Genomic DNA, 18651 nt, shown 5'->3' on the forward strand with positions numbered 1-18651 from the left:
CCTCCTCCTCCTCCTCCTCCTCCTCCTCCTCCTCCTCCTCCTCCTCCTCCTCCTCCTCCTCCCTCTGCATACCGAGATGCCTGAGGAGGCGTCCAGGCTGTCGAACCACTTGAAGACCTCGAGGATTTTCTTGGGCCCGTCGACGATCACCGACAGCCGCACCTGCCCCAGTCGTCATGCTCGCAGCCCCCGCAGCTTCAGGTGGCTCACGGGGTCGAGGATGTAGCCGCTGTAGGGCCAAACGCACTGCAGCTGAGGGTCTGCATACTTGAGGAGCTTCTGACTGATCCTCGCCTTTGACTTGACGGGAGCGAAGCAGATCTCAACCCTCCTCACCCCGTCCTCGAACTGACAGTCCACCGAGATCTTGCGCTGCAGCAGGTCGTTGCCGTACTCCTCGAAGTCAGCGCAGAAGGTGCTGTGGTCGGAGGAGGAGGGGATCAGCTCTTCGCTCGCCCCCTGCGACTCCTTGTCCAGGCTCTCCCTCCCCGAGGGCGACTCGTGGGACTGCACGACCTGCAGGACCTTCTTCTGGAAGGCGTGATTCATCAGCTTCGCCCGCAAGTGCAGCTGCGCCACAAACACTTCCTCGTTGTGTACGCGGATGCCTGTGGGGGAGATCTGAATCATCTTGATCTCGTCCTGGTAGGAGGCGTCGCGCGAGTCCTCCTCGTGCAGGCGGATGGCGAGCACCTGCAGCAGTCAGTCTCCTCTACCCCCCAAGCTCTTCCTCACCTCAGCATCCGATTGCTTGTAGGGAGAGAACCTCCTGGGCGGCTCCTGCGAGTCCCGGAAGGAGGTCAAGACGTGGCCTGCTTCCTCCTTCTTCATCTCGTCGAAGCGATCTTGGCAGTCTCGCCCCAGCAGCGCCATGTGCTTGGCGATGGCAACCTTGAGCTTGGCAAAGAGATTGAGCTCCTCGTCGTTCCACAGGTTGATCCTCGTCGTCTTGTCCAGGAAGTAGCCGAACCTCGCCTCGAACTCGTCGCTCTCCTCAATCGTCGGGTCACACGCAGAGCTCCCGGGCGACAGCATCGCTTCGCACGTGCTGATCACGAAGTCGCCCAGGCGGTGGTAGCGCTCTTGCTGCGAGGTGGCGAAGCTGCCGGCGGCTTGGTTGACGTCATGGAAGCTGGAGTGAACCTCTCCGATGAGAACGCGGTGAGACTCGGCAAAGGGGAGGCTGACAGACGCCTGATTCCTCAACCAGTTGCAGAAACCGTTGACGTGCTTCGTCTCGAACTCCTTCATCAGCGCGAACCTGGCGGTGTTGACAAGGAAGCGATAGTCGATGACCTTCATGCGGCCCTTTGACAACCTGTACCTCCTGGTGTTCGCCTCCCTGCTCGTGAGAAACCCGTCCTTGATCGTGATCTTCAACTCCGACCGGATCTTGTTGATCATCTTGATCACCTCCCCGTCCTCGTCCTCCGTCCGCACTGGTCTGCACAGGTAGCACCAGAGGAGCATGGCGATTGCGAAGACAACAAGGAGGGAGAGGCAGACAGACAGCAGAACCTTTAGCAGGAGCTGAGAAGACGACTGGTTCGCTGACTTGCACACGGGCATCACGTCCCTTCCGCTAGGCCCCGGCCACGTCACCGCCACGTCCAGCCAGTCAGTCGGCTGGTCCAACATGACCAAGTGGGTGATACTCCCGGCCTCCCACCGTGCGATGGAGACGGTCGCGTTGGCCTGCTGGTTGACGAGGTCATACCTGCGCGTCAGGGTCAGCAAGGCGGACAAGGAGAGTCAGTCTCCTACTTGGCGTAGCTCGGGTCGAGGTTCTTGTCAAAGCTGACCTTCCCTGAAGCGCCTTCGAACGTCAGGGCCCCTATGGTCTCGACAACGGCGGAGACGTTGAAGATGGAGACTCCGTTACGGATCATGGCGTCGAACGCGCGGGCTATGGCAAAGGTGGCGTCGTAGGAGAGGACGAGGTAGGGGTTGGTCAGCAGCTTGTCGACCCCCGGGTACTCGGAGGGGCTCAGGCTCTCCCACAAGGTTTGCAACCTGTTGAAGTGAGAGTTGGTGTGGTTGAACCCAATCTTCATCCCCAGATAGCCGTAGGGCAGCCCCGAGCTGATGGACGTGACCGACTCGCTCCCCATCCACACGATGTTGCCGGTAGCCCCGATGGTGTCGGCAGCCTGAAAGATCTCCAGGGCGTCGTGGTCGTGCATGGCCAGCACGAAGAGCCGCGAGTTGCTGCAGTTCTCGTAGATGGTCTTGATCAGCGCCTGCGTCCCCGAGGGATTGTTGAACTCCCAGAAGTGAACCTGCTCCACCTCGATGTTCAGCTCCTTGCTCCGCTGCAGGAACGTCCGTGCCAGCCCCGTGCAGTAGACGTCAACGCAGCCGATCAGCTGACATTTCGTCCACTTGAAATGTGCCAGGACGTCAGCGATGGCTCGACCCTGCAGGTCGTCGGGGGGGCAAGTGCGCGCGAAGTTGGGGTAGAGCTGCTTGTTCGAGAGGTCGGCGCTGGTGGCGCTGAAGCTCACCTCGACCATCCCCAGACTGTTGAGGGAGGGCAAGACGAGGATGGATTCAGAGCTGAAGCCTGGGCCAACAACCGCCGTCACCCCCTTGGAGTGAAGATCCTCGGCGATGGCAGCGAGAGCCTCCTGCTTCACAATGTTGAACTGAGCCGCCGACAGGAAACCGTTCTGAGAGATCGCGCGAACAGCCGAAGTGTCGCCGATGACCATGCTGACGGTGATCCCTGGCAGCAGAGTAGGATCTTGATTGATCATCATGGTCGCTATCCGTGCTGCCGATGCGGCGTCCTCGTCCTTGTACCCGGGGTTCCAGTTCTCCACGAACATCCCTCCCAGGACGATCCCTTGGCAGACCCCCAGAGCACCATCTCTTGCAAGATTCAAGTTCTCCAACGAGCTGAATCCTCCTGCGCTGCTCCATTTCCCAACGATGGAGAAGTTTCGGGCAACAGATTGATAGACCACGTCATACCTGCCCACTTTGGGCCCCAAGTTGGAGGCGAAGGAGACGTAACCCGAAGCGCCTTCGAACTTGACGTCAAGCAGGGCGTTCTCCAGAGCTGAGGTGTTGTAGATCGACTCGTTTCGCTCGATCATGGCCTGGAAGGCGTAAGCTAGAGCGAACACGGCATCGTAAGCCAGAGGCAGATAAGAGTAGCTCCGCCACATGCTTTGGTCTGGCATGCTCACGTTACCATAGGCTGCGCTAGAGAACTGGATGGGCTTGCGAGACCACAACGTCTTGAGGTCGCTGATGCTCTGGCTGCTTTCATTCCAAGCCATTCTCAGCCCGATGTAGTTGCCAGGCAACTCTGAAGGAAGCAAGCTGCTCACTCCCTCGCTTCCTATCCATACCAGTCTATCCAGCAGGTTCAGTTGCTTCGCCGCAGCAAACACAACCTTAGCTTGCACGTCCGTCATGAGAAGCACAAAGACGTTAGGAGCTACACAGTCAGCAACTATCGCCTGCAAGTTTGCCGCCACAGACGTCTGATCTACATAGCTCCACACATTTTGAGTGAAGCGAATTCCCTTCGCTTTGGCGTGCTGCACGAAAACGCTGGTGAGGCCGGCGCAATAGACGTCTGCACAGCTCAGGATCTGGCAAGACTTGAACTTCAACGATTGCATCAGGTCCGCGATCGCCCAGCCCTGGTACGAGTCAGGAGGACAAATCCTGGCGTAGTCCGGGAATCTTGTTCGATTGGAGAACACAGGACTTGTAGCGCTTACAAGGACACTGAGAAGATCCTGTTGATACAGCCAGGGGCTCAAGCTGACGGCCTCTGAGCTGTAGCCGGGGCCGATCAGAGCAGCAAACTTCTGAGCGTGCGTGTAGTCCAGGGCATCCACCATGGAGCCCTCCAGCAGTTGGTTGAAACTGGAAGGCGAGATGAGGACGTTGGGGCTCATCGACCGCGTGATGGACATGTCGGCGATGTACAGTTTCAGTCGGCTGCCATGCAGGAAGTTCCTCTCGTTGATGATCTCAACGGCTGCTTGCGCTGCAGCTGCGATGTACCGCTCCCAGTAGGACGAGGACCATTCGACTACGAACAGTCCCCCTATCGATATCTCACTTGGCACGCTGGCACCTTTGACAAGAGTCAAGAGGCAGAGGAGGCAACAGAATTTCAAGAAATTGTGGAGTCTCCTCGTTGAGCTGCTGTCACGGTCGGGCGTGCGTTGGCTTCTCCCAGATATTTCGCGTATACCTGCCGTAACAGCACCGGGGAAACGACCACCGAAATGTTCCGATCTCATCCCCCGAGGTGATCTCCAGGATCGATAATACCAGACAGACTCAGCAAAGCGAAGTGTGACAGGGAGTCACGTGTCTCCTCATTCTATAGCATGTTGACATGGTTTTGCCTGTCAGGGTCGGAGATTCGTCGGGACAGGCCGATACACATGCGTTGAACGTTATCACTCATACCTCTCGGCATGTCCTGTGGGTCCAACAACCTTGGCCGCCCTCTGTCGCCCTTCACTTCACTTCACTTCCTCTCACTTCCCTCCCCTTCGCTTCCCCTCCCGTCAAACCTTGATGCCTGCCGCACCGATGTGATCATGACCAACCAGCCACCCACCCTCTATCCACCTATATCAACCACCCCCTCTGAGTAACAATAAACCCAGAACCGATCGCCTACCCACCCTTGCGATCTCCACTACCCCTACCCCTCTCACTCGAAATCAGTCCTCCTACCCGTTGAATCATAATCATATCCACGTTTGGACTACCCCACCCCCTGATGATACAGTTTCACTGCAGGACATCTAGAATCTATCAAAGTACCCCCTTGTTTATTAATAAACTACCCACCTATCTGTACAAAAAGCTTTGATCCACGACCCATCTAAAACCATGTACCCCCTACCCCCTGAAATACCAACATTCACCCCTACCCCTTCCCCTTGAGGAACACCCCTCGTTTCTTGATGACACACGAAACCCCCTGATCTTGCAGATAATGTACTCTTACATGTATTTTAAAGGGGGTTCTAAAACTTTTTAAAGGGGCTAGGCTTTGCGATCCCTTCAAATACGGGGTACTGTGTACTACCCTAACCCCCTCCAGACCTATTGATTGTCCCTACCCTCTTAAATGGACTACCCCGACCCTCAATTCCCACTTTCCCTTCGGTCTTGAGCGTCATATAAAACATTTTAAAGGAATGGTATGAGGGTGATGATTGGATCAATGAGGGCGATGACAAATCTTGCAGTGAATTGTTTTGTATGTTTTTTTAATTTGTACCAATAAAGAATATTGTACGGTCAAAGGTTTTTGATCACCGTACAATTGTACCAATAAAGAATATTGTACGGTCAAAGGTTTTTGATCACCGTACAATTGTACCAATAAAGAATATTGTACGGTCAAAAGTTTTTGATCCCGGTACAACAAAAAGTACCAAGTTCGGGAGTTCCGGCGCGCGTGACCGTCGGACCGTCTCAGTCACTGCCGGCTCTCCGGACGGGCCCGCCCGGCACGCCGGGAGCAGTGACGTTGTGGTTTGTAACGGTTTCTAACGGACTTACCCAAGGAAGTGATGGCAACGGCGAGAATGACTGGTGGTTTTGATATGTCTGAAGGGGGTGGGGGTAATGGCGCTGCATGTGGATCATGTGTGCGGAAGAGGGAACAGAGCGAGGGAGGAAGGAGAGGGAGGAGGGGGGGGGAAGGAAGGACGGAGGGAGGAGGAGGAGCAGGAGCAGGAGCAGGAGCAGGAGCAGGAGCAGGAGAATGGTAAGAAGGACGGAAATCAAGAACAGAACAACAGAGGAACGAGGCGAGCAGATACGACGAGCATCAGGAAGTTGGAGTTCATAGTTTGAGCTCTTCGTGGTACTTTGTTACATCTATGGCATGAGATTGCAATCTTTACAGTGACGACATGAAAGTTCCTAGCGCCTTGCTCAAGAGCCATGCATGGCTCAGCCTCAGAGGATCGCGAGGGGGGCCAGTAGGTTGTGTTAGAAGGGGACCTTGAGCTGATTGAGGAGGCAGTGCAGAGGAGGGACAGGGGTTTGAGGGAGGCAGAGAGACGTGGGGGCTGCCCATGCCCGTGGAAGGTCTGAGTGTGCAGATGAGGTTGTTCAACTTGAAGGCGTGTGTGAGATTATTGTCGTGAGCACAGTTGAGGACGAGACTGGCTGTTGTACTGTTGCAACTTCATCAGCCTCCGAGCAGCAGATACTTGCAGACAGCCTCCACGAGTGACACCTTTGTGCCTCCTCCAGGGCCTGGATTTCCGTCCAAGTTCTCACTGCCGTTGTTCCCTCCTGAACAGACCTCGAAGGTACCAACGCTGCCAGCTCTGCGAGCCTGTCCCTTACCCATGTCTGTGAAGGGATGATCGCTAGTGCTGCTTCTTGGTTCCTGAAGCTTAATGCCCTCCTCTTCATCCTCTACATCTCCTACACGATCCGTCTGCATGCTGTCCAAGTGTACGGGAAGGTAATTCATGAGTTCGACCCTTGGTTCAACTACCGAGCTACCGACTACCTGGTGAACGAGATCAATGCGCGAGGATTCTGGGAGGGATCTCGGTCCTTCTTCAACTGGTATGACGACAAGGTCTGGTATCCCCTTGGCAGGCCTGTCGGCACGACCATCTACTGCGGCCTGCAGTTCACCTCCGCCTTCATCTACTTCGTGTTGGAGGCTATCGGTCAGCCAATGTCGCTCAATGACGTCTGCGTCTACGTCCCTTCCTGGTTCGCGTCCTTCTCCTGCCTGTTTGTCTTCGGCATGGCATGGGAAGTCTCGCGCTCCTACAACTCCGCGCTTGCTGCGGCCTTCTTCATGGCCATCTCCCCTGCTCACTTGATGCGATCGGTGGCAGGAGGGTACGACAACGAGGGGATTGCTGTGGCTGCGATCTGTGGGACCTTCTACTTCTGGGTGCGATCGCTGAGGGACAGCTCGTCGTGGTGGTATGGAGTTGTGACGGGCCTCATGTACATCTACATGGTGGCGGCATGGGGAGGTTACATCTTCGTGCTCAACATGATCGGAGTCCATGCTGCCGTGCTGATCATGAGCGGTCGCTACTCGCAGAACCTGTGGAAGTCCTACTCCATCTTCTACGTCATGGGCACCCTCGGAGCCATCCAGTTCCCCGTCGTCGGGTACGCTCCCCTCAAGTCGCTGGAGCAGCTGGGCCCTCTCTTCGTGTTCTTCTGGCTGCAGCTCATGGAGGTCTGCAAGCGCTACGAGCGGGCGCATCCGGACATGGGCGAGCGTCGCATCCGAGACTACTACATGCTCGTCTTCGGAGGAGCGATGGTGGCCGGGCTTGTGGGGATCATGATCTTCATGCCCCGTGGCTACCTCGGGCCCATCTCTGCTCGCGTGCGGGGACTCTTTGTGCAGCACACGAGGACGGGAAATCCGCTGGTCGACTCGGTCGCAGAGCACCAGGCGACCAGGGATGAGATGTACTACCAGTACTTCCACATCGTGTGCTACCTGGCCCCCATCGGCTTCGTGTCCATGTTCTTCAACTTGACCGACCAGAAGCTGTTCGTCATCACCTACACTGCCATCTCCATGTACTTCTCCCGCAAGATGATCCGCCTCATCCTCATCCTCGCTCCTGCCTCCTCCGTCGTCGCCGGGGTGGCGCTGGAGCTCGTCATCACCTGGAGCATCTCTCAGCACCTGGAGGACCTGGAGGAGCCGGCGGACCCGGTCACGGCCAAGTCAGCGGCAGCCAAGAACGTCAAGAAAGCTCAGGGGAAGAAGGGGAAGAAGGGGGGAGAGCTCACGAGCCATCCCTTCTTCCAGGAGCTGAACGAGATCTACAGCGAGAACCTGATGCTCCGCAAGGTGCTGGCGGGGGTCTGGCTCTTCATGACCCTCTCCGGCCTCCTCTACTACTGGGTCCACTGCCACCGCATGGCCGAGAACCTCTCGAGCCCCTCCATCATGCTCATGGCGAGGTCCAAGACCGGAGAGCCCGTCATCATCGACGACTTCCGCGAGTCCTACTGGTGGCTGCGAGACAACACGCCCCAAGACTCCCGCGTCCTCTCCTGGTGGGACTACGGCTACCAGATCAACGGCATCGCCAACCGCACCACCATCGCCGACGGCAATACGTGGAACCATGAGCACATCGCGCTGCTCGGCCGCGCCCTCGTGTCCCCGGTCAAGAAGGCCCACAGGATCGTCCGGCACCTGGCCGACTACGTGCTGGTGTGGAGCACGAGGTACGGCAATATGTGGGGCGACGACATCGCCAAGTCTCCTCACATGGCGAGGATAGGAGGGTCAGTGTACAAGGACATCAAGCCTGAGGACTTCTGGCAGGATCAGAGCGGGAAGCCTTCGGACATGATGCGCAAGAGTCTCATCTACCGCACCGTCAACTTCAGGCTCGACCCCTCCATCCCTCAGTTTCCTCCCGACACCTTCGAAGAAGTCTTCACCTCCAAGAACAACATGGTCCGCATCTACAAGGTCCTCCGCGTCTCCGCCAAGTCCAAGGCCTACTGCTCGGAGGGCCGCGGCTACAAGGCCTGGTACTCCGGGAAGCCGCTGCTCGAGGCGTATCCCCCCGGCCTCAAGAAGATCCTCTCGCAGAAGCAAGACTTCAAGCAGCTGGAGGACTTCAACCGCCGTGATGAGGTGGAGGAAGACTGAGAGGAGAGAGAGAGAGAGAGAGAGAGAGAGAGAGACGCGAGCCACACTTGAACATCGCTTCTTATCATATACATCCTCCCTGGACTTTGCTCTCCTTGCCCCTGCTCACCCCAGCTCCACCTGTGCTGCTGTGGGAACGTGTCAACCTTCTCCTCCTCCTCTGCCCCTCCTCCTCAAGCTTCTTCTCACCAGGCTTCACTTGCGCGCATGCTAGCGCCAGGCACATCACTCTGCTGGTGATCGCTTCCCACGAGAACCGCTGGTGCCCCAGTGAGCTATCAAGCACCGAGGAGGGAGAGAAACGAGGAAGAGGACCAGGACCAGGACCAGGACCTGGAAGAGGACGAGGAGAAGTATCGGGGTCTGGGGTCACCTTGGCCATGTCCTGTAGTGGGCGCAGCACTTTCAACAGGAGAGGCTGCTGCGTCAGGAGGCATCCTCCAGCGAGGACGGTCACGGCGAGCAGGAGAGCTGAAGGCTTCTTCGGGGCAAGGGGGGTTTTGGCCGGCAGCTTGACTGGCGGGGCTGGACGAGGATGGAAGCGAGGAGGAGGTTGGCGTCTCTCCATCTCGAGGTACTCGGGTTGAGAAGCAGCGACTGTCAGCCTGCGCGAGGCCTCCTGGTTGCTCGCGTGCCTGATGTAGATCACCAGAGCTGCGACAGGAGCAGGAGCAGGAGCAGGAGCAGGAGCAGGAGCAGGGGCAGGAAGGAACACGATCTATAGAAGGGAAGATGTAGGAGGAGGCAGATGCAGATCACCTGACAGAATCCGTTCGCCGTTTGCTTGCTTGTCCACCTGCAAGGCAGTCAATTGAAACAAGAGAAACTCCTTCAAAGCCAACTTCCCCTCCCCCCCCCCCCCTCCCACCCCCCCAACAATCAGAGCAGCTCCTCCACTCCACTCCTCCTGCCCCCTCCCCTCCTACTGTCAGTCTCGCTGGCTGTCACGTCGCTGAAGTCAAGGTGCTTCTTCGCTTCTGCTGTATCTATCGAGCTAACGCGTCGCTCTAGCACCAACGTCAGTCTCCTTCCCTTCGTCCTCGTCCTCCCCGTCCTCGCACCTGCTGCCTCAAGTCGCTTCTTCAAGGTGTCAACCTCAGACGATAGCATGTAGACATATCTGCTGCACACTCAGTGCTTCCTTGATCGCCTCTCCCTTCCTCTCTACTCAGAGTTTCTGCCGCCATTTTCACCGCAATGTCGATCCTGGTGGACGATCGTCAGCAGCTGCAGCAGCATTATCATCATGTCAATCGCTTCACCTCTAGAGGCTCATCGGCAGAAGCAAGAACACTCTTCTTGCTAGAGAAGGAGGAGGAGAACCTAGACTCGAGCTCCATCCGCTCCTCCTGAGCTTTCTTGTACTGCGACAGCAGCTCCTGCCGCTGTATCAGCAGGTCCCTGGCTCGCCACTGTCTGCTGCCTCTACCTGGATCTTGGCGTCTGCTGGATTTTCCTCCCTCGCGCGCATCGGAGTCGGCATGGAATGTCTCGCGCTCTTCACATCTACTCGTCCATTGGGACTTGTGTTCTCGTCGTCGAGCAGGAAGCACATGCTCTTGGATTTTGACTTGGTCGTGCCTGCCATGTTCTGTCGCAATGAATTTATCAGCATCAGCTCCTCAGCTCTTTGACAACCCACAAGGTCGAAGATCTCTACCTCTACCTCTACCTCTACCTCTACCTCTACCTCTACCTCTACCTCTACCTCTACCTCTACCTCTACCTCTACCTCTACCTCTACCTCTATCTCTACCTCTACCTCTACCTCTACCTCTATCTCTATCTCTACCTCTACCTCTATCTCTACCTCTACCTCTACCTCTATCTCTACCTCTACCTCTACCTCTACCTCTACCTCTACCTCTACCTCTACCTCTACCTCTACCTCTACCTCTTCCTCTTCCTATACCTCCCCCTCTAACATGCATGTCTCTCCTCGTCTCTGCCATGTCGTCTTAGCGTTTGGTTCTGTTTCCCTGCTCCCGGCCCCAGCCATTCGTTACACGCCTTTTTGAACGGCATTTTCCGGTGCAGTACTTGAACTTGTAACGGTATTGCAATTGGTTGTCGCAACCGTTATTTTCAGACCGTGACGGTGGCCCCGGCCCAGTGGGCCACGCCGGCCGCCCCGGCGGCGGGCCGCGGGGCCCGGCGGCCGGTGACCGATCCGACCAACTTGATGTTTCCGCCGTCACGCCGGTGCTGGGGCCCGGCCATAAAGCGCCGGCCGCCGGCAGTGAGCCTGAGTCCCGGTCCGACAAACGCCGGGTCCGACCGGCGTCGACATAGCGTTGTCGCTCTCAACTGACCCCTCTGGTTTCCAATAGTTTTCTGTGGGGGTATCCTTCCACACATGTGAATAGCAAATGGCAGTTGGGGTCTGGGGTGGGTCAGACGGCTGGGAGCTGATTCAAATTGGTTGGGACCTGTTTAAGGGGGTAGGGTACTTCCTGGTAGCAAATAATTGTACCAACAGTACCAATTTAATGGTACATATAGAGTACCATTAGGAAAACTTGTACCAAAATAGTTTATGCGGTACCTCCCCTGTTCAAACTATGATGCTTTGGACCCACCTGTTTCCCAGTGAAAGTGCCTTCTCCGATGGGGTCAAGTTTTGGACCCTACCCTGCCTCCGACCAACATAGACCACCCTTGTAGATCAGAGGGAGCTCTCAAGCCTTGCCCCTTCCCTTCCCTGGTTGCATATCCAAGGTTAGCAAGTGAATGTTACGCAGACGTGACTCATCTGCAGCAGGAGAGCTCAGACGAGGACAAGCAGAGGCAATCCCTGCAGAATCTGGTGTGAGCGCAGCAGTCTGAAAACATCTCTGTGATTGCAAACACATGTAAAGAGGGTTGATCATCATAGATTTTAGCAGCTTGAATAAGGAGTACTCCGCACGGACCGTCCGCTAGTGGCGCTGTACGATGGATGACATTGACTCTCATGAGCAATAAGTAGGAAGTCATGAAGCATGTCACGGAGACAGCATGATCTATACTTATTTCATAGGAATCTGCTGCAAAGAGTCGGGCTTGAGGGCGGTCTGAGCAATATGCAAGAGTATTGCCAAGGCATGTAAAGAGTTTCAAGGAATACCAGTGCATTCATCAAATGGCAGTGATGAGGTACCACATGAAGGCATGACTTGCAAATTGATTGCATGTCGTGTTCCATTTGATGACTTACAATCAAGACGCTTTTGAGCGACAAAACGATACCCCGTATAGCATTGTAAATCATAGTTCATTTCCTTCACCTCGAGTCGAAGCAAGAAATTTTCAAGGTGCTGATATCTTTGTTTTGACTAGACTGACATGGTATCAGGAGCAGTTAATTGATGTTAGATCCGATTGAATCATGCAGACGAAAATGGACATACCCTTTTGAATAAATCTTTCTTCTCGAGTCTCATACCAGAGCTTTCTTGCCTCTTTCTTTGTAACCTAACATGTACAAAGCATTGGCATTTTCTTACACAAAGTAAACTGAGCCTGAACAGCTTCTCTTATTCGCTGCATTCTCGCCCTTCCATCATCCTGATCTTTTCCTTGACACCCTTGGGCCAATGCGAGTTGCATGCTGCGATATCATCAATTGTTTGGAACCAAGCGATAAGTGGAACAAAGCGCTCAGGTGCTATGCAGGCTGCAATGCATCGCCGGCATTCCAACCATATGGATAAGTTTGCCAAACTTTGCGCTGCTCATATTACTTGCAGCGAAAGTCAACCATTCCAGATGATAAGGACAATGTATGAGACTTGCGCAGAAGAATGTGCAAACACTTCCACACGACGGTGAGTGTGCACGATTCCACATACACAAGAATGCTGCGCAGAAGCATCTACCAATTTCTTGTCTAACCACTCTTTTGATGAATGAGCATCGACTTCTCTAACATGTACATCAGGTCATGCAGGCTCATGGAGAAATGATGATGTTGTTAGCAACAACTTGGCTTTGTTTTATTGAAGTACGTTGAAAACATCACCTAGGCCGCTACATATTCCCATGTCCGCTTTGCAACAGTTCTAAACCACGTATCACCATAAAGTTGTACATCATTCGACTAGTCCGATAACATCTTCATGTAGAGCCTCAGTTTCAAGCACAACGCGGTTTGGAGCGATACTGTGACTTGTTTGCCTGGTATGATTACATGTGACATGCTCTCTTACACAATTGAAGAGTATTGTAAAAATTTCAGTCAAGCGGTGCACAGTTCAGCCTTTCTTTCTTACTATTCATCAAACATAGTGTATCAGACAGATGTCATCGTGTGGATCGACGCAAAATAAAGATGAACTCGAAGTTCTGTCTGAAAAATGACCCTTTGCAAGTACTGATGGATCGAGAGCAAGTTCTTGATGCTGTATCATTAAGAAGTAAAATGACAGTCATTTGCCAGTACTATACGACTCGTATCCATCAGCTTAAAATATGCACACCTGAGTTTCATTCCATGAATCATCTTTCCTCCCGCATTCAAACTGAGAAACTCAGTGCTAGTCAACTCATGGGCATGGTTTCAGAGTTTGAATTCCCAGCAAGTTGAGGAAGGACAAGGCAGACAGAAGCGTGAAAGAAAGTTGAGGGTCATCAGGGAAGGTCTGACGAGAGTCTGAGACTCATGGACAGGGAAGGATAGGGATGCGCAAGTGTGGAGGGCAGGGAGATGGGGAGGGAGACACCCTCTGCTAAATGTATTTTAAAAGGTACCCATTACAGTACCAGACCAAGACCTGTACCCCCCACCCCCCTGTCGCGTCCGTTGGGTTCGAATATTTGAAATACTACCACGCCTACCCATCAGGTTCTGGTACAAATCATTACTTCACTATACAAGCGCTATGTGACCCTATCCAAAGACAAATAGGAACGATTGTTTACTTATCTAAGCTCTCAATTACCCCCGGTTGCCGTTGAACTTGCAGCGCTGGAAATGGATTTTCAAACCTTCCAATCCTTGGATTTTTTACTCACACACAATTTTGTACTGGAAAACGCCTGGATCTGGTACAAATCCCAATTGTCAGCAAGTTCCTTGACCCGACAACGCATTGACCGCCCGGCCCGCCGGGCCGGTCGCCGTCACGGTCCCGGCCGCGGGCCCGGCCGGGGCGGCCCGCACTGGCGTTGCCACCCCGGGTGGGCCGGCGGGGGCGGACAGCGGCCGAGCCGCAGAGCGGCGCGGCCCGCACTCACAGGGCGGTAGCCGGGCCCGCCCGGCACTGCCGGCCGCATTCAAGTTCCCGGCTGCCCCGGCAGGCGGCCTGGCACTGACCACTCAGTCAGTGGTAAGTGGCACCGTCCCGCACGGGTGACCGTCAATGTACCGGCTGGCGCTGCCGGTCCCGGGTCCGAGCCTCGGAGTCCGGCGCGGCCGCGCGACTGAGGTCACGATAACCGTTGAACTTCGGAACGCCGGGCCCGGCCCGGGGCTTGCCAGAACTTTCATGTAACCAATATGTAACGATCAATGTAACGGTTCACGTTCGCTAGTTATTAGTTGTCCGAAGACAATGGCGCCCTTGCAGGTGCGACAGCGACGACAAAAGACAAACAATGACAACCCCTGCTGCTCCTCTTACCGCTGCTGCTGCTGATACTCCTTCTCCTCCTCCTCCTTCTCCTCCTTCTCCTCCTCCTCCTCTTACCACTGCTGCTGCTGCTGCTGCTGCTGCTGCTCCTCCTCCTCCTCCTCCTCCTCCTCCTCTTACCGCCGCTGCTGCTGCTGCTGGTCCTCCTCCTCCTCCTCCTCCTCCTCTTACCACTGCTGCTGCTGCTGCTGCTGCTGCTGCTGCTGCTATTGCTCCTCCTCTTACCGCTGCTGCTGCTACTGCTGCTACTGCTCCTCCTCCTCCTCTTACCGCTACTCCATTTCCTCCTTCCCATCTTCATGCTCCTCCTCCTCTCATGCTCCTCCCATCCATATCCTCCTCCTGTCCTCCCCCTCATGTTCCCCCGCTCTTTCTCCTCCTCCTCCTCCTCCTCCTCCTCCTCCTCCTCCTCCTCCTCCTCCTCCTCCTCCTCCTCCTGTCCTCCTCCTTCCTTTTGTATTCCTTGCCCTTTCCCCCTTCCCCCTCAATTCTCTCTTCTGCTTATCCACTTCAGCACAGCGGGGTATCACCACCGTCTCTTCATCTTTGACATCTCAGCTTTCTGCGTCTGATCTTCGCTTGTCAGGCGATCGCTGCTGCTTGTGTCAGCGGAGCTGTCGGTCTCGGCATCGGGTGATCGCGTCTTGTCCAGTCTAGCTGCCTCTGAGCTGCCTGTGCTCACAGGTACTCCCTCAAGCTGCGGTCAGCTGGCTGCGACAACAACGCGCTTGTTCCCAGCATGCTCATCACAGGTGAAGCAAGAGAGCTCAACGAGCCCAGCTCTCAGCTGAGGCAGCGCTTGGCAAGGACATGCTGGTCTGACTTGAACGCCATGCAGGCACACCGTCGCGACCGGCGTCTGATTTTCTCATCACTGGAGCCCCAACCCTCCCAGCCAACCTGCCGACTGCTGTCGCTGCTCTGTGAGGCGGCAGGAGGCACCTAGAGACGAGATGCTGAGACAAAAGGCTGCAGGCAGTGGGCGGGATGGCCGGGCTTTGACAACATCAAGTTCCGGCAGGGCTACGTGGTGGGGGCATGAGAGCTGGGGGTGTCGAAGCCTCACGCACTCTCAGACCTCCTTCAACCGTCAGACTCGAAACCCCAACTGGGTCTGCGAGCATCTCTGCGAGGTCTCGAGGCTGCCAAGCCGGTCGGGGAGTCTGAAATGTTCGAGCAGGAGACACTCCGAGGCGAGGGGAGCCGAGCTAAGGTGACGCCCGTGCGCGGGTTTATGTCCAGTGATCCTCCTCCCCGCAGACCGAGAACTTCCAGGAGGATGAGACTGACCCCCCGCACTTGCGCTCTCGTCTCGCGGACTACAAGGGTTCATCCCTCCACCTCCCTCCTCGCATGACTGCAGCCTGCAGGCAGCGGCTTCGACCGAGGACATCTGGTCGCGGCGGCGGACGTGAAATTCTCGTAACCGTCTCCTCCTCATGGCTCCTCTGACCCCGCGCACAGACAGAATGCGCTGGATGAAACTTTTCTCCTCTCCAACATCTCCCCACAGGTTTCGCCCTCCTCCTCCTCCTCCTCCTCCTCCTCCTCTCATGCTCCTCGTCCTCATCCCTTACTCGTGAGGCTGTCAGGTTGGAGCAGGCTTCAACCGGGGTTACTGGGAGCGCATGGAGCGATGGTGCCGCAACCTTGTGAGAGAGGAGGAAGGGGAGGCTCAGGAGGCTGAGGAGGGAGCAGGTCAAGAAGGGGGAGTTCTCGGATGTCTTTGTTATCAGCGGTCCTCTCTTTCTCCCCAAGAAGGAAGCGGATGGCAACTACTACATGCAGCATCAGGTCGCCCCCCTCCTCCTCCTCCTCCTCACATTTCTCATCCTCCTGTCAGGTGCTTGGCAACCCTCCGTCTCTTCAAGTCCCCACGCACTTCTTCAAGGTTTCGCTCCTCCCGCTGTCCCGCGCTGACAGCCGCAGGTCATCATGGCACTTCCCACCAGGAGCGCTCAGGCCAGCTTGACCCCAGCAGCTGCTCCGACGAAAACTGGTGCTTGGACATGACTTGACCCTCCGTGACTGACAGATTTCAGACCCCAACGCCTCTGCTCTCGTGCCATGTAAGCCATTGCCCTCCCCTCCCCTCCCTCCCCTCATCCCTTCCAGTGGGTCGCACACCTGCCAAGCCCATCGCTCTCGGAGCCTTCGTGGTCCCTAATGAGGTTCCCTCCCCTCGCTCCCCCATCTCCTCTTTCCCCCTCACTTTCTCCTCCCTTCCCCCAGTCCTCATCCTTGTAGCTTGCGATGGCTGAGGCTACTCAGGTCATCGACGACAAGGATGATCTATCCAAGTATTCTTATCCCATCGAGATCGTCGAGAGGCTTGCAGGCTTGCAGGCAAGCTACGGAGCTTTAGAGCATCTCAGCTTCTTCTCATGTTCCTCTCTTGCAGTTTTTCCAGCGGCTGCCCCGTCAGAACACTAAGTTCATCAAACCTCTCTGTGAGAGGTACGACCCTCCTCCCCTCCTCTCCTCCTTTGAGTCAACCCTCCAGCACCAAGTGCGTCCTACCAGCCGGCTTCCAGCTACAGGACGGCAAGTAAGTGAAGACCCCAGCTGGACTAGACGCTTCGTTGACTTGCTGATCCAGAGACAAGCAGCCCAAGGTCATCACCGTCAAGTGAATGATCTCCTCCTCCCACTACCAGAGTTACCGCACAGAGGCAGCTGCATCTCAGCATAGAACGATTGAGTAGATCAACGCGACGACGAGATGACGTTGGCAAACCTTTACTACAAGTGCTGCACTTGACAAGAACCTCACATGGGAATGCTGGGGGGTAGCGAGAGGGAGAAGGGAACGAAGAAAAACGAGTCAAACGAGGGAAGGAGAAGGCACAAGTCAAGTACCTCTGAATCACAGAACGAGCGAAGTTCCTGAGGGCATGCGAAGTGATGGACTTGAGGAGAGCTACTCTGTCTTGAACCAGCTCGACAGCCTCACTGAGTTTCGCTTCCACCTTCCCCTCGTGCTGTCCTCCCGTCACATGCCAGCAGCAGCCTGTCTCTCCTCTCGCTCACCGTCCTCGCCAGCGGCTTGAGCCACTTGTTGTAGATCTGGGACGTGGTCAGTCACGCCTCGGAGAGCTCCTCTCACCGCTCGAGCGCCCTCGTTGTGCATCCAGACCAGCAGAACCACCTGCAACGCGCCTCAGCCCCCATCCTTCTCTCTCCTCCCCGCCACGCGCTCCTGCTCTGAGACTCGCCTCTTCTCTCCTCCTCCCCCTCCCCCTCCTCCTCCTGACCTTCACGGCGTAGTAGTGGGGGATGTTCCATCGCCAGGGCATTACCACCCCCTCCACGAGCTGCAGGCAGCAACATTTTCAGAGGACGGAGATAGGATGGCGATAGGAAAGAGAATGAAGATGAGAGGAAGGAGATATTTACCTGGAGCAGGGCAAAGCAGGTCCAGTACGTGAGCAGCCGAGCCTGCAGCAGCTCTCCGCTGCTCCAACATGAGGAGAGAAAGAAACGTAATGGGCTCGCACCCGGGCTGCTTGCTCTGGTTCAAGGCCTTGAGGCTGTAGTAGGTGGGATACGCGAGCCCGACGATGTTGCCTGGAGCATGCGAGTGAGCTAGGGGGGGCGCAGCTGCAGGAGACGCACCTGCGATGATTGCGAGCTGCCCTGACAGCAGGCAAAGTCCGGTGATAACTCCAGCGATCACCCAGTAGGCACTGGTTGCGTCAGCAGCACGCTGTGACGAGGAGGAAGCGGCTGGAACATTCGCCTCTCCTGGCACGCAGTCACTCTCATGAAGCGCATGGTAGCTGATCGCCTACCGGACTGCGCCTTGCTGCCTCCTTCACTGTTTCCCCCCCTCAATGTCATCATCTGCCTCCGTTCTAAGACACAGACAGGGGAGGACAAGACCATCAGGCGCCTTCACCTGCTTCTGTCCGATGCTCTTGGGCAGCAGAGGTCTGGGAACCCTCGCGCTCCCGAGAGCCTCCACAGTCGTCATGCAGCCCAGCCCGGCCAAGATTAGCCACCTGAACTTCAGCCCACAGCCTCCTCCTTCCTTATGCAACTCTGCTCTTCGGGGGAGCCTCAGGTTTTCCAGTCCTCCCCCTCCTCTCCTCTCCTCCTCGCTCCTCTCCTCCCCTCCTCCTCCCTTCCCCTCCCCCTCTGTTCGCATCCCGTCGCGCCTCATGCTGAGCTCCTGCAACCCATTCGAACTAAAATAATTATAAATATTTCATCCCCCTCATATCTCCGTACCCTCATCCCCTACTAGTCCCAACTCCTCGGTGAGTTGGCAGCTGCGGAGCCGGGCGCCGGGTGCCGGAGGGCCCGGCCCTCATCCCTCACATCTATGACCCCTACCACCCCCTCACATTCCATTCCAGGCCCAGCAGGGGTGGTACCTGACCCCTT

The 18651-nt window shown here is 56.0% G+C and overlaps 5 protein-coding genes across 5 annotated transcripts in view; 2 read left to right on the forward strand and 3 right to left on the reverse strand.

The window, feature by feature from the left end:
* The window catches only part of GUITHDRAFT_165711 (hypothetical protein), a gene marked incomplete at its 3' end in the record, with an annotated part of 4926 nt that extends 375 nt beyond the window's left edge, over positions 1–4551 (reverse strand). Inside the window, exons 1-5 of the mRNA XM_005823421.1 lie at positions 4217–4551; positions 1765–4096; positions 736–1717; positions 211–693; positions 73–162 (exon numbers count right to left, since the gene is read on the reverse strand). Coding sequence (XP_005823478.1) covers positions 73–162; positions 211–693; positions 736–1717; positions 1765–4096; positions 4217–4265 — 3936 coding nt within the window. The 5' untranslated portion in view covers positions 4266–4551. The remainder of the gene's footprint in view (positions 1–72; positions 163–210; positions 694–735; positions 1718–1764; positions 4097–4216) is intronic.
* Positions 4552–6361: 1810 nt separating this feature from the next.
* GUITHDRAFT_78856 (hypothetical protein) lies at positions 6362–8656 on the forward strand (the record flags this gene model as incomplete). The annotated part of the gene is made up of 1 exon (XM_005823422.1): positions 6362–8656. One exon carries the CDS (start codon positions 6362–6364, stop codon positions 8654–8656), a length of 2295 nt encoding a protein of 764 aa, XP_005823479.1.
* A 105-nt stretch (positions 8657–8761) lies between these two features.
* Positions 8762–10271, reverse strand: GUITHDRAFT_117278 (hypothetical protein; the record flags this gene model as incomplete). The annotated part of the gene is made up of 9 exons (XM_005823423.1): positions 8762–8784; positions 8846–8915; positions 9030–9310; positions 9416–9452; positions 9605–9663; positions 9718–9776; positions 9825–9862; positions 9919–10035; positions 10086–10271. The coding sequence occupies 9 exons, from the start codon at positions 10269–10271 to the stop codon at positions 8762–8764; spliced, it is 870 nt and encodes a 289-aa protein (XP_005823480.1).
* A 5073-nt stretch (positions 10272–15344) lies between these two features.
* Positions 15345–16165, forward strand: GUITHDRAFT_57118 (hypothetical protein; the record flags this gene model as incomplete). Its single annotated transcript, XM_005823424.1, has 8 exons — positions 15345–15398; positions 15446–15478; positions 15526–15592; positions 15636–15687; positions 15730–15778; positions 15858–15917; positions 15970–16059; positions 16109–16165. Coding segments are annotated over 8 exons (462 nt in total), but the record flags the coding sequence as incomplete, so codon positions are not given.
* Positions 16166–16989: 824 nt separating this feature from the next.
* GUITHDRAFT_165712 (hypothetical protein) lies at positions 16990–18364 on the reverse strand. The gene is made up of 10 exons (XM_005823425.1): positions 18164–18364; positions 18057–18108; positions 17881–18009; positions 17763–17832; positions 17662–17719; positions 17520–17579; positions 17372–17413; positions 17296–17331; positions 17125–17246; positions 16990–17047 (listed from the first exon to the last, which is right to left on the reverse strand). Exons 1-10 carry the CDS (start codon positions 18236–18238, stop codon positions 17035–17037), a joined length of 657 nt encoding a protein of 218 aa, XP_005823482.1. The 5' UTR covers positions 18239–18364; the 3' UTR covers positions 16990–17034.
* Between the last annotated feature and the right edge of the window lie 287 nt (positions 18365–18651).

Source organism: Guillardia theta (genome assembly GCF_000315625.1).
Source record: "Guillardia theta CCMP2712 unplaced genomic scaffold GUITHscaffold_108, whole genome shotgun sequence".
Lineage (NCBI taxonomy): Eukaryota > Cryptophyceae > Pyrenomonadales > Geminigeraceae > Guillardia > Guillardia theta.